General features: G+C 39.4%; 1 protein-coding gene across 2 annotated transcripts in view; it reads right to left on the reverse strand.

Annotated features, from left to right (window-relative positions):
• Positions 1-15,498, reverse strand: part of ift80 (intraflagellar transport 80 homolog (Chlamydomonas)) — a 55,492-nt gene that overhangs the window by 10,593 nt on the left and 29,401 nt on the right. For both annotated transcript variants that reach the window (XM_041994807.1, XM_041994806.1), the window contains exons 9-13: positions 6,071-6,250; positions 4,681-4,799; positions 3,435-3,509; positions 2,719-2,882; positions 2,567-2,631 (exon numbers count right to left, since the gene is read on the reverse strand). In XM_041994807.1, coding sequence (XP_041850741.1) covers positions 2,567-2,631; positions 2,719-2,882; positions 3,435-3,509; positions 4,681-4,799; positions 6,071-6,250 — 603 coding nt within the window. The remainder of the gene's footprint in view (positions 1-2,566; positions 2,632-2,718; positions 2,883-3,434; positions 3,510-4,680; positions 4,800-6,070; positions 6,251-15,498) is intronic.

Below are 15,498 nucleotides of genomic sequence, written 5' to 3' on the forward strand. Positions count from 1 at the left end.
TTTGCCTTGGCAAACGCAGAAGCTGTGTTCTGCTTAGCCTGCCAATACCCATCAACTGCCTTCGGAGTCCCACAGGTGAAAAGGGCCCAATGGGCCTCCTTCAGATTGACGGTATCTCTCACTGTTGGTGTCCACCAAAGAGTTTGGGGATTTCTGCCACGAGAGGCACCGATGACCTTACAGCCACAGTTCTGGTTAGCCGCCTCAACAATAGAGGCATGGAACACAGCCCACAGGGACTCAATGTGCTCTGCCTCACCCCGGACATGGTTGAAGCTCTGCCCGAGATGGGAGTTGAAACTCTGACAGGTGACTCCGACAGACGTTCCGAGCAGACCCTCACTACACGCTTGGGTCTGCCAGGCCTGACAGGCATCTTCTCCCACCATCTGAGCCAACTCACCGCCAGGTGGTGATTATTTGACACCTCTGCCCCTCTCTTAACCCGCTGCCACTCTTATGCCTGTACATAGTGTTCATTACGGACAATTCATAACAAGCACAGAAGTCCAATAACAAAACACCACTCAGATTCAGATCAGGGGGACCGTTCCTCCCAATCACGCCCCTCCAGGTCTCACTATCATTGCCTTCGTGAGCATTGAAGTCCCCCAGCAGAACAAGGGAGTCCCCAGAAGGAGTGCTCTCCACCACCCCTTCCAAGGACTCCAAGAAGGGTGGTTACTCTGAACTGCCGTTCGGTGCATAAGCACAAACAACATACAGGACCTGCCCCTCCACCTGAGGGCAGAGGGAGGCTACCCTCTCATCCACCATGGTAAACCCCAACATATAGACACCAAGTCGGGGGGCATTCACCGAGAGCAACTCCAGAATGGAAGAGGGTCCAGCCCTTCTTGAGGACAGTGGATCCAGAGCCCAAGCCGTGCATCAAGGGGTGTCCCACTATATTTAGCCGGAACCACTCAACCTCGCGCACCAGCTCAGGCTCCTTCCCTGCCAAGGAGGTGACGTTCCACATCCCAAGAGCTAGCTTCTGCAGCCGAGGATAAGACTGTCAGGGTCCCTGCCTTCGGCAGCTGCCCAGCTCACACTGCACCTGACCCCTATGGCCCCTCCAGCAGGTGGTGCGCCCATGGGAGGGGGGGCCCATGTCACCCTTTTGGGCTAAGCCCGACTGGGCCCCATGGGCAAAGGCCTGGCCACCAGGCCTGGCTCCAGAGGGGGGTCTCATTGACCCATGTCTGGACAATGGAAACCTGGATCCACTGATTTGACTCGTCATAGGGATATAACTAATTACATGTTATTCACCAGAGCTAAAAGAACTTTGATAAGCTTACCATCTTGACAGTGGATGGCACAAATATTGGGAGAGTGGAAGGATAGGTTTTTCTGAATTAAGATTGATGAGAAGCTTATACTTTTAAAATATCCAGTGAAGATCAAGTGATGGGTAAAGAGGACACAAAGTGATAAAAATGCTTTATTCTTGATTGTGAATATATAATTTTTTGCTCTGTGTTGTAGAAAAATATCTTAGGCAAATTTATATAAATTTTGGATAATAATGACATTTTCTTATTTCATGCTTCAGTTTTCACTCTTTAGTCTTTGGAAACTTCACAGCACTAAGATTTATTACTTGTGAAATTTCAGTCCACATCATTGTTAGCTGTATGCTAGGGTTGGATGGTCTTATTTCCTCTTTAAGGTATCACAGTCACTTTGTTTTTTTCATTCAAAAAACCCTAATCGGGTTTTAACCCTTTTTCAGTATGTAAATGTTATCCCTTAATGTGAGCTCTTATGGTTGGATAGTTTTTACTGAACATGTTATATCCACTCTATCTTACGATGCACCTGTAACCTGAAATAACCTTTAGAAGAATCTGAAACATTTCTGTCTTTTGGACATGTCAAGTTTTTTATTTAGTCTAATTTTATCATATGGCATTCTTCTTTTTAGTGGATTAATTTATTAAACGAACAACCTTAACTTATCTCAAGTGACTTTATTAGTTTTATTGGTCATGTCCTTTTAATTTTTTTTATATAATTTTCATTGTGCTTTTTTCTCTTGTTTGTTTTTCATTCAGCTACATAAATCCGTACCTCAGTTTATACAATGGGATATAAGATCTAATCTCTTTGGTGGTTAATTGTTAGAATGATTTATGCTGGGTGCTAAATTGAAGTAATTAAATTAATAACTTAAACTAAAAATAGCAACTTGTAGCTTTACTATTTTACTGTGAAGCACAAGCTCCTTTTATGGGGCTTCCCATTTTTATTTAAGTTAATATCATAGATCACTGGCAATAGAACTTCTTGATTATCACAATGTCTGAAAGAAATGTTCTTTCCTATCAGCATCCTGTCCATTCCTATACATTGATTATCACACATTGCATTGTATTTTAAACTCATAGTATATTTTTTAAATCTTGGCTGAAAAATATCAACCTTAACAACACAACACTTTGTACCCCCAGCACAAACAAAGAGATTTGAAGAAGAGAGAAGAAACAATGGGTGTGGAGTTTTTTTTTTTTTTTAGTTGTTGAAGCACATTTAGCCAAGACAGTGGAAAAGGATTACCTACCTTGTGAGTCAGGGGCTTCCCATCGCCAAGAGCTTTTCCAGTCAAGACCTCAAAGAAAAAGATCACTGGGTAAAAAGAGAAGATGATGTTGACAAAGTAAAAACAGTCTGTATGATTTTTCAAAATGACAGTCCTCAAAGAAGTCACCCGACCTTTTTCATCACTCTTGTCTCGAATGGCAATTGTATCGTTGCTAAGTGAGACGCACTGGGCACTTAGGATGTCAGCTCTCATACCAGGAAACTTGGGGGAAGATATCAAACGACCCTCATAGGAGAATGTATACAACCCTGCTCCATCCACGAGTAAAAAATGTCTGAAGGAAAGACAGAACACAATGGATAAAAGTGAAGGAAGAATTTTGCATAGATATGTAATTCAAGTATGGGTAAGTGGGGTAGCACTGGGGAGGAATGAAAGAGAGCAAGGAGGGAAATGTAATAGATAAAATAATGGGATCTAAAAGAATGAAGAGACAATGAAAGCTAATTAACTGGCACAGGCAGGTAATTTAAAAATGTACTGTACATTAACATAACGTCAACTTGGTAAGCGAGATGCATCAAACTCAGCTGTGACTGCAAAATAGCCAGTAATCTATTTAGCTCTATGGTAAGTGTCAGAGACGGCACTAGAGTGTTGCACAAGAGCTACTCCATATTAATCTAATTTCCCCCAGTGGTTTCACTCTCAGTCTTATTGTATGATGGGCTAAGCTAGAGCACACCCTGTGTGTGTGTGTGTGTGTGTGTGTGTGTGTGTGCTGCTGCTGCTTGATGAGTGGCCAGTGTAGAGTAATGAAGCTAAGAGATGATCCAACAGTCTGCTCTGTCTCTTGGTGCACTGCTCCTGGAGTTGAAAAACTCACTTCTCTGCTTGCAGGATGAGGCTGACTGTTCCCTCCTTCAGGTCAAAGATGAGAGGAGTATTCCAGTTTCTTGAGCTGCCACAAAAAAAAAAAAAAACACAAACAAACAAAAAAAAAAAAAAAAAAACAATAAAACTAAATTTTGTAAGAAAAAAAACAACAACCCTGGAACATATGACCAAAAACTTCTGAGCAACAACTGATAAGGATCAATCTATGAGTGAAGCATACAGAGTTCAGTTACAGATGAGGACATATTACTAGAGGAAAATGTGACACAGACACAGATTTTGATTAGATTGTTACAATGCACTATTGCCTTTTGCAAGGAACACTGGAGATTGCTTAATCTTGAAATGACAAGTAAAAATTATTACTATATTCCACAAAATCTGATTGTTGGGTGTCACTGAGGAAAAAAAATTGGAGGATGGAGATTTATATTTATAAGTTTTTATTTAAAAAATAAAATCAAAATGTTGAGATTAAAAATTATGTACTTTCTTAATGAATGAACCTAAAATCCTGGGATTAAACTCATCTGGTCTATCTGGTGGACGGCATGACTGCTACCAACATGTATACATGTAAGCCATCAAATGACTAAAACCACCAATAGACTACAGCTGTTGATGATGCCGTATGGCTTCAGCTCATTGTGAGAATCTGTGTGTCACAGCATGTTTGGACCTTTGATGTGGGAATGCCTGCATATCATAAGCACCACAGCTTTCAAACAACTTGGTCAACTGTCTCATTGCATCTTATAACAAAACACATTCCCTCTATGTTGCATGCAGGTGTAACAACAAATGGTCTTAAATCGGTCCACTACCAGATATTTCAGTATTCAGGAGTGCAACCATGTGTTTTATGGCTTTCTCCTGAACAGGTACAACTTTCAGCACAGTCTCTTTAAAGTATTTATTATTACACTGTTTATGTGCTAAAAGGACGTGAATTTCTTTGCTACTATAACCTATTAAGTACAATGTTGCCTTTTAATTTACACAAGGTATTTCTAGTTGTATAGTATGGGATCTCATAATATTTTAGTTGGACCTAAAACCTCTAAAGGTTCCCTATATGTAGGTCGTCTAGACAAAAGTGTCTGCAAAATGATTGTAAAGGGTATGACAGTAAATGTGAAAACCAGAAATGATTAAATCATAAGCTGTTAAAACTAAGACTAGTGCAAATGCGATGTCAGGATTAGAGGAGAAAAAGTGAAAAGAGAAAAACTGACTTGTAGACGTAGCACTGAAGGGAAGTGGCGACAACCAGGTGACCGTATCCCAGTGAGGCTTTGATGACACGATCTCTAAACTCCAGTATGTCTACTGCATCGTTCAGCACATTCCTCACCTGTGTACAAAGACAGGGGAGGATGACAAAAGAAGAGGGGTGTGACAAACAAAAGTAAGGATGGCTTAACGTCATGAAGACTGAAGGAGCAGAAACTTTATTCTAAAGAGAAAAGACATGACATTTAAACAAAAACAAAGAACAAACACTCGCTTCACAGACGGCTGAATTTAGTCACGAACACAGAGGGAACAGTGTAGCTCGTCTTCAAGTATAAACAGGTCAACTGTGCTCAGAGAAAACAGTTTTTACTGTTTAAAGTGGGCGAGTGCAGTGGAGGGTACTTTTTTATTTTTATTTTATTTGATTTTTTTTTTCTTACCTACATAAGATAAATACTTCCCTGCAGTTTTCACTGAATGAATGAAAAGGCCTTTTCCAGCACCAGGTGAAAGGTGGGGTTATTTTTACAGCTTTACAAATCTTCCTCCACTGCTCCCTCCAGCAATCCAAATTTACATGCAACACAACCAGGAATAATAATAATAAAAAAAATTGACCGCAAGGTGGTAAATTTAGCTGGCTGATTCACAAACCACTGGCAGATGTGCACTTTTAAAAACGGACTGTGAGGAGGGGAAGGAGGAGACAGAAAAGCGCCTGCAAAGCTGAAAATAAATGGTTGATGACCCAACTTTGTTTGGTTTACACAAACTGCACTTGGTAAAAGATTTTTATGGCAAATGAATGCACATGTGTGTTGGTACATGTGTGTGACCGTGTTTCTGTGCGTCTATGTGCCTGCCTGAAAGCGTACCAGTGCGTGCATATGTACCCTTGGGTGTGTTAACTGCATGCAAACACTACCTTGAGGTTGGTGTGAATTTAAACAGTAGGGGATGGAGAAGGTGAGGAGGCAGCTAAACAAGCTGATCATTGTCATTGCAGGGCCACACACTGCTACACTGAGAGGGTCCTGCTTTAAAATATGGCAATCATTTCCAAAGGTTTGGGAAGCATCAGCTTCTCTAAATAACATAATCTCTCAAGTCTTTGCAAAAAACCGTCATGACATAGCAGTACTTCTTATGTTAGTATGCCAAGATAACCAAGATGGGCTCTGTAAATGTTTAGACATACTATTTCTTCTCAGACTAGCTTTTCCTCATTGATTTTTGTTTCAGAAAGCAAAAATGGGGGGCTTTTTGTCAATTTAACACTCGAATCATTTGTTTTATTAAACAGACCAAGATGAACGAAATGGCTTTACTGACAAAAAGGAGCAGTAACCTAAATGTTATTTCAGTCTCTCTCTCTCTCACTCTCTGTACCTGCATGGTTCTCCTCTTGGTAAGAGTGATGACAAAGTTCTTCCATTCCCAATGCTGCTCCACCACATGGGCAAAGATGACATGTCCGTTTCCGCAGGCCCCGGCCAGCTGGGTGCCGTCTGCAGACCAGGCCAAGCTGAACACACTGCCTGTGTTAGGTTTCTCCAGTGCATAGGACCACTTGAGGGGAGGGGAAAGAAAGAGATGGAAGAAAGGTAGATCAAAATGGTTTAATGACAGCACAATCACAAACAATTACCCCTGGGTCAGTTTAGGGACGAGAGACTTTGAGAAAAAGTTATATAATGTAAACTCTGCTAGAAAAGCACAAGTTCCAATCAGTTAGTCAGTGAGGTGTGATGAATTGTTGAGGAGTTGCACTATCAAACAGACACTCAGCTGTATATCATTCACACACACACACACATATATATATATATATATATATATATACACACACACACACATATTATACATACATACATATATATATATATATATATATATGCCACTGAACAGAAGCAAAAAGTTAATCAAGTTATCTTACTTATTAAGGAAAAACTAATATAATAAAAAAAAAATATTATATAAAAAAACAAGCCAAGCCTGTGGAGCATGGGATGAAACACAGTGGGGCTCAGGAGACAAAATAAAAAAAAGATGCCCGTTGTCCACTTAACTGTTTGCACCAACTCTCAGCTGACACATGTTCATCTCTGGAACATTTAAAAGAAAACCTATCTCAGCTTTCATATTTCTAACTTCTAGCTGGGAATCTATTTTTTTTTTTTCCTTCTTTTCAGGGCCTCTTCTTTCTCCTGATTTTTTAAACTCTAATGTAGAGTCTCACAACAAATACCAAAGCCACAATATTTTGATTCAGCAGTTAAAAATGTAATAGTTTTTTCATTTCCTAAGAGGATCAGCTCTTAAGGTCAGGTGCTAGCTAGATTACATTATTTTATTTCACATAAAAATATTTTTTCCCCACACTTTGTAGACCTGGTATCTGTCTGCTACATATATAGAAGATTTTTTGCAACACTTGCTATGAGTACAAGTGGCTGGCTGATGAGTAGGGTTTGGAATTTCTCAGCTGTGTTCTTCAACATAAATGTGTGCATTCACGCTGTAAACTGCTTATGAAGGGAGAAAAGTGCTCATGTTAACCTAGCCCCTGCCTGCTTGCTTGCGATGGAGAGACAAGTGTGGCACAGCTGGCCAAGAGCTGCGGTGAACCTTGGAGCAAAGGCATCAGTGTGTTCGCTGCCTCATACACATGCAGCTGCGGGATGTGAGGTGTATCGTTATTTCCTCCTCGCGGCCTCTGACAGGGCTAGAGGTAACAGTCAGCAGGCTACAGGTTACAGACTTGCTGCTTTGATCTTTTTCCCTCTCCTGGTCCTCCTGAGTGCCTCATACACACGCCACTCAGCTGGTTTTGGTCAGCTTCCTCCCAGCAGTTAATGTCATATCAGGACCCAAAATAGCTGCGGAGAAAAAAAGACCAATCCCATATGGACAAGGGATAGTTTGTTAAAGTTAAATTAATATCTATTTAACTTTCCCCCTCCCTTCTTCCCTTTGATTTCTGCAGATTCAACCTTTCCCTCATATAAATTCCAACAGGAATTACCCATTTTTTATATAAATATATTCTTTATATTAAGGTTTCTTTCTATTTGTCTAACCTGTGTGGAGGTGGGCTAGCACAAGCTACACTGCCAAGCGGCTTGGGCCTGCGTTTATAATAGCAGAGCTCATTTAGTCTTCTGCTAACATCTTAAGATGGCCCGCTCTGTGTTAATGCACCCCAGGGAGAAAAGGTGGGGGTTAAGCAAGAGGGATGGATAGATGGAGGGTCAGAGATGCAGCTGAATGTATACACCAGACTGCAATGAAGCAGGACATATGATACCAGGCTGAGGAGTACTGCTGGATCCATGCTTACCTAATGCTTTTAACACATTGAGCCATTTGACTCTTTCTAGAGCCAACAAGTGAAAATGTGTGCATTTATATGCATGGAAAGAGGGATCGTGTGTGTGTGTGTTTGTAGATTGTGTATGTGAGTATAAAAGAGAAAGTACAATGCAGTAAATATTTTATGATAAATATGAATAAAAATCAGATAAACATCAGCACATTTTATTTGTGTGGGTGTATAAAGGGATACAAAGTAAGTGGGAGGTCACATTTGCTTCTAGTGAGTGTCCAGTGATTAGTTAGTGTTTTTTGAGCTGTATGTACACGTGTGTAAAAAAGGTGAAAATCCTCTGGCTTGTCAGTGTTGTCAGCCAGTGTCTGAGTATCTGACACAGGGTGGTGGTTCTTATTGCTCCTCTGAGATGGACAGACTGAGTCTGGAGGAACAAAGAACACAAAGATGTTTCTAATACAGAATTCAGATACAAGTTCTTTGCCCCTTTTTTCATTTCTCCCTTATATTTATTCACTCTTCCTTTAATAGCAACTTAATATTTTCTGATGCATGATTTTATAGACTGCTTAGAATATCAAAAGCATCAGCAGGTCTTGATGAAAAGTTGAAACGCATCAACCCACTTCCTAGTTTTTGTTCCTGACCAGCTCCGTAACCTGTTTTGATACAGACAAATCCTGACCTCAGAGGTCTTTTATTTGCAAAGATTTCTCATTATTATCACTAATGTTGATACTGTGTAGTTTTAACTTTTTATTGTGGAAGAAAAAAGTCAGTATAAATTAAATTTAAATGTACTCCGACATCATTTATTTACGTTATCATTTATGTTTCAATGAGATTCAGAACAAACTAACATTTCCTTCATGATTATCTATTTATGAATAAAAGTGTAAACATTATGTTGAGAAAACTACACCAATAACCTCATTCTATCAAATCAGTTCAAAAGAACATATGTAGCTTCTTAAAACCCAATCAGACCAATTGAGACAGGCAAAGAGAATTTGTACCGGAGTTCTGTGCCTCGTGGTTCCATCTCAAGTTCCTTGAGTGTTAGCATGTAGAGAGGACCAAGGTAAGTTTGACTCCAACTGAACTTATACATGCTAGAGTAATTCCACTTCCAACTGCACTACCTGCTTGTGTTAGTCCAATTTTTAGAAATTTGATTTTATTATGTTTTAGAAATCCATTTTTAGTTAACAAAAAAATGCAGATTCCTTTGTTGTCCAACAATGTGAAAGCAAGGTGACTATACTGACATCGAAGGTAAAATGTGCAAGTAGCAAATATGGCATTCATTCTTTGTGTCATTTTTACAGACTTGTTTAAATGAAACAGGAATATTACTGAAAATGTGCCCGTAGTGTGAATTACTGAATGTCATCATTTTAACAGATTAATAAAGTCAATTTTGTTATGTATTTCATGTCTGAAAATGGCTTTTTCTGTACTTGGTGTTCACCAACTGTGATTTCTCAAACTCCTAGAACCTTTCACAAGAATATTTCTTAAATTTTTGGATTGAGAATTGTATTTCTAATCTGACTGATAATATGCTGACAGAGTTTCACAAAATGTGGTGAACCACAACATATTAGCCACGTTTACATAAGAGTTTTAATTCTCTTTCAATTCCAAATAAAACTTAAATCCTCTTAAAAATGACCTTGTAAACACCTAAGTCTGAATGAAAATTAAATTAAATTAAAATCCAAAGTAAGTGGCTGGTTTAATCTGATTTTAATTTTTGATTTGCTCTGCGCATGCTCATTCCCTTCTCCGGTACTCTCTCTTCTCCTCCTCAGCTGATGAAAGTGAAGCAGTATGGTAGTGTTGAGCTGCTGCTTCAAAACTATAATCAAAATCAAAGCGAAAATGGTTCTCATTATGTGGACTTCCATGTTGCAGACGAAAATAAAAGAAGCAGGAACTGGTTTGTTTTGTTCCAGTAGACGTAAATACGTCACATCCTCCCCCTGTCAAATCACAACCCTTCCCAATCCCCAGATCTTAAGTGGAATTAAATAAACACAATTAAACATGTTTTCCATGTAACCCTCAATTCGGAATTACTATTTCCATGTAAATTCTGAATAATTAATTCTAAATTAAAAAACATCATGTAACCATGGCCAGTGTTACTTGGAAAATCTAAGCCAATGGTGTTGCTCTTTTATAACCAATCCTGGCACCCTAACCTGTCAACATCAATCTGTTAATTGAATCTACTATTAACTTTTAACAATTTCTTTCCTTATCTTTGACTTGTTTTTTAGCATGTCCAATGGTGCATTCACACCAGGATAGTGCGCTAACTCGGTATGATTGGAGACTCATTTCAGTTGAGGGGTCAAGCATTCTTCCAAACTGACTTCACATTCATGTTGCACTTGTCATGATTACTGCGCTGCAGTGATCATTGCCTGCAGGAACCTCCACTCTCTCATTAAGTTCATCTGTTCCACCTGCCCTGATTACTCACTCACTCCACCTGCTCCCCGCCCTACTTAAACACACTCCAGTCTCTGCTTCCCTGCCAGATGGTCAACATGGCTAACCCTGTTGATATCCAGCAGTTATCTCTTGTTTCTAGACTCCTGTTGCCAACCTTGCTACGTCTCCTGGATTTCCCGTGCCTGATTCCCTGTTAGATTTTCCTGCCGTCTGCCTTCCCTGGATTTTAACCGACGCTTTGGACTGACCACTGAGCCTTGCCTGTCACTGATAAGCAGTGTTGGGCACGTTACTTTGAAAAAGTAATTAGTTACAGTTACTAGTTACTTCTCCCAAAAAGTAACTGAGTTAGTAACTGAGTTACTCCACTATAAAAATAACTAGTTACCAGGGAAAGTAACTATTTCATTACTTTTTTAAAGTTTAAAAATGTCAAAGAAGTTTGATTTTTTTCAGAACAGGTTTCACAGGCCAGGTGCATAGAGTAGAACAGCAAAGACTGGTACCTGAACAGAGGTTTTAATATTTATTGCACCTCAAAAGACCACAACTGGTACAACTGTACTTCAAGAATTTTCTTCATCATTTCCACCTCGAAAACGCCGTCTTTCCCTGAGACTCCGGACTCGCCATCTCTGATTTTTTGTGTGTGTGCTTCTATGTGCTGGGTTTGTGTGTAAACATCCGCCCACCTGGTGTCTCTGATTGGCTTATAAAATTTTCCTCCAATCACCATTACTTAATCGCTTACCCCTGTTTTCACTACAGGGGAAAACACACACACATTTGGAGCTCCTGTGTCTGTGAGCCAAGCTAGCGTAAAACCAAGTGGGACGACCACTTCGTAGCTTCACTCAGTAACTTGTAGTAACGGCATTTTGGTAATGGTAACGGCGTTGTAACGATAGAAAAAGTAATTAATTAGATTACTCGTTACTAAAAAAGGCAACGGCGTTAGTAACAGCGTTTATTTTAACTCCGTTATTCCCATCACTGCTGATAAGTAACCTGTTTTCTGCCTTCTCGTGTATGACCCTGCCTGCCTTATTACAACTCTTCTGGATTACTGGATTTTCCCTGTTCATGTCTGGAGTCCCTTTTTCAGGATCCTGTATCCCACAGCATATAAGGACCTTGTTGTCACTCCCTGCTGGACTGACTCTGGATATTGCCTTGGAGCTCCTGTTTCAATAAACACATTTCTTGTTTAATACTCAATCACTGTGTGGCTGAATTTCCGGGTCCCCCCTTGACAACTCATTACAGCACTACTCGAATGAATCTAACTTTTTAAATAACATGTTCCACTCCCCGCCAGAGGTGAAGCTACATCAAGAATTGCTAAAGGAGAAGACGAGACACACAATGAAGAAGAACACTCTACTCAACTTCTGTTTCTAACACAAAGACATGAGCTCGTGTTTTGGCTGTGTTTAGCTAGGTGGCTGGATAGCTCAGTTACCAGGGTATCTGTCTCCCATGCAATAGCCCGAAGTTCGAATCCCACACGGTAGGAATATTAACACCTTCTAGTTGGGCTTACTGCATCTCACCACCTTCAGATGGAAGTCGCTTTGGAAAAGAATAAAATAAATGTACTCACCCAAAATGCATTCTACTTCAAGCACTTATAGGGAGACCAAGTCCTCTGCTTTGATCTTAAGCAGAGTTTGTTTGCATATTCACAATTTCCCAAACAAAGCTTCCCAGAAAACAGACTACGATTCAAAGCAAAAAGGTTAGTGTGAATGCACTGTAACATTGTATTCTAGATTAGAGTAAGTTTTATAAACTCAATAAAAGCTGTCAGCAAAAATACTCATTTTTTTTTTGTATTTGTTTTTGTTAAAGACTAAAATGGATTTAATTACAGACAAGTTTGTTAGACAAACTGTAAATTCATCAATGATCATACATGGTATAATCAAGAATCAAAGAAGATATGATGTTGAAACAAATTTGACATCTTTACATATCTTTAAGCATTTGAACAGATGTATTTCATGATTCTGGGAAAGTGTTTGTTTTTTCCCCCTTTCACCCTGCAAAGCAGGACTGGAGTTTTCATATTTAAAAAAGCATATAAGTCTAGCAATAAAGTGGGAAGGAGGTGAGAACTGACTGCTACAAGAAAAGGAGAGATGGAGGAGACGGAGAAGAGAGCAGCGGGGGGAGGTGAATCAGCCAGTGGCAGTAGATTTGGCAACTGGTTTTATTGCAGCCTAAAGGGGTGGAACTCCACTGGATACTTGAGAATTCTACTGGACAAGGCTCGAAAGAGATTTAAGACTAGTGCAGAGAGATATTATACAGAAAGAACATGAAGACACACATAAGAAGTGTATCAAAAATGAAGTCTTATGTGGAGAGTGAGTATCGACCATCATCTTGTTTGCGTCCAGTCTGGTCATTGAACCCTGTGTATCCATAATGGGCAGCTTTGTGGTCAAAGAGAAGGTGGCAGACATGACGTGTAGTTCTTAGTTGAAGTCTAGGGGGGGTTGAGACCCCTCAAACTCACAATGAGCTTTTACAGACCGACCAAATACACACAGTAATGCAGTCTTACTGCTGGCTAACACTGATTATCCATTTGAGTACCAAGCAGGACAGCAATATATTTATGAATTTGTCTTACTTAAATGTACAATGTGTTATGTGACAATTTGTTTTTGTGTAAAAAAAAAAAAAAAAAAAAAGGTAAAATGCAATGGGCAGGAAGCTATAGATTTATGCACAATAATCCAACAAAGCTGACTTATCTAGCAGCTTTTGCAAACTTTGGCTTTTTAGTGTTACTATTTTGATTTCTTAATCAATTTTAGAGTTAGAGAACAACGCAAAGACTCTGGTTTGCCGCATGCAACTTACCACTAGCCAACACAGACATACTAAAAACTCTGTGGATGCATTTACATGAAAAAAAACCCAAAAAAACAACAACAAAAAAAAAGTCAATCTATTGACACAGCCTCTTGAAGAAGTGCGCTTGCTCTCCCCCTCCTCTCATCCTCCTACTCACTCGTGCTACATTTCTCGACATATGTTTACCATTAGGACTGGCAGGTGTTGTGGGCCTGCCCCTTCTCTCTATTGTTGCCCTGAAGCTGCAGCCAATATGGGGACGCCTGCAAAAAGGTTATGTTAACAAAAAAATTAGCTCTAAGGCAAAGATGTTCCTAATAACACTATAATCTCAGCTTGTTATTAAGGGCAGCCTCTGTGTCTTACTCTATATGAGCTCCTCTTTAAATATGTATGGATAATGCTGCACTATTACTTTTTTTTACTTTCTTTTTTAACTTTTCCCTCAGTTACAGTTATTTTGTTTAGTGTTAAACGCTTACTCCATGTATACTTGAAAGGTAGCTGCTGAAAGAGTCAAATTTGACTCTTTTTTTATATATATATATATATTAATAGAGCAACAAATTGCATACCTCTGCATTTCAACGTGTTCTAGAAAAGGTAATGTGCAACTCAAGCCTGCTTTGAAAAAGACATCTTAAAAAAACAGTACAGAAAACAGGAGTCATGGACAGTGATAAACAGAACAATCATAAGAAGTTAGGCCAAAGGTTTAAAACAACAAAACACACACACACACAAATATTTTTCTGTATTACCCTTTGCCTGTCTTTCACTCCTTCTTTCTCTCTATCACCTGAAACAGTGCTCTGGTCTTAATAGTGGGGGTGTGCAGGGGTGGAGCTCGGTTTAGAGAAAGGGTTAATGACACATGTCTGGACTAATGGCTCCCTGTGGAGCTATCTGCTGATTCAGCCCCATTACTTCACAAGCATTAAATATGTCTGCTCTGACCTCTCTGTGCTACCCCTCCCCCCCCAAAACACTAATGTAAGTCAACAGCCTGCTAATCAGAAGGGGGACCTGAGGTTTTCAGACTTTCTGTCCTTTTTTAGCCCTTCATCTTGGTCACTCTTGACACAGTAAGGAAAGCACCTAGGAAAAACTTTTAACTGCCATTAGTGTTAATGGGTCAAGTCGGGTCCGTGACCCTGCTGAAAACCAGTATGTCATGCAGCTACAACACTATTTGGCCTTGGTTTAAAAAGAGAAGCACGGTGTACATCTGGTTAACGTTTTACATTTAGTACTATACAGAATACTAATATAACAAATATTATACTGCACTTAACATTAATAAAGATCTGAAATTCTCTCAAACACCACTTTTCTTTCAAGCATGAATTATTGCATTATTTTATATGTATATTATATATTGTTTGGTTTTATTTCTAAATGGGGCTGAATCAGCCACTTTTGAAGACACCAAAAACTGACCAACAGGTTCGATACAAATGCTCCCAGATTCTAATGTCATTAACAATGGCTCCTAAGCAACAGAAAACAAATAAAAAGTTACAAAGATGTACCAATACACAGTGTGCCAAAGTGCTTATATTTACAAATATCACAATGTATGCCACTGATAAACAACAGAAATTAAAAAGCCACCTCCAAAAAATGGAGAAAAAAATATGTGGCTGTACTCTGCTTAAACACGATGTCACTGCTTTGTTACAACTAAGTTTTTAATGTGAAATTATTGTTTGTCTTATTATTACACAACGCATATAGCTGCAAAAAGCACCACATTCTTCAAAACTAGAACCTCTCTTATCTGTTTGTTTAACTCTGTGCTAGTGAGCTAGTGGGAGCCGTCCTAGCCCAGGGTTAACAGTCTTACATAAATCAGAACAGATGGCAGACTTTCTGCAAAGCCAGCTGGCTTCAGTTTGCCTGTGTGTCTGTGTGCAGGACAGGACCTGGCAGTGCAGGTACAGAGAGTAACTCCCTGCACATAATAAACACAACATGCCTCAGTGTAATGGACAGTAGACATACACAGGCAAGTAACTCGCCATGAAGAGACAGAGTGTGCATGTATGAAAATGCTGACACAAGCCTATTCTTCAAGGTAAAAAATAAAAGAAAAATCTAAAAGAAAAAAAAGTAAACGAATACAAATTTCAAAGACAAAATGTGTTAAAAGAATTTTGTT

Source organism: Melanotaenia boesemani, chromosome 9, assembly GCF_017639745.1.
Source record: "Melanotaenia boesemani isolate fMelBoe1 chromosome 9, fMelBoe1.pri, whole genome shotgun sequence".
NCBI lineage: Eukaryota > Metazoa > Chordata > Actinopteri > Atheriniformes > Melanotaeniidae > Melanotaenia > Melanotaenia boesemani.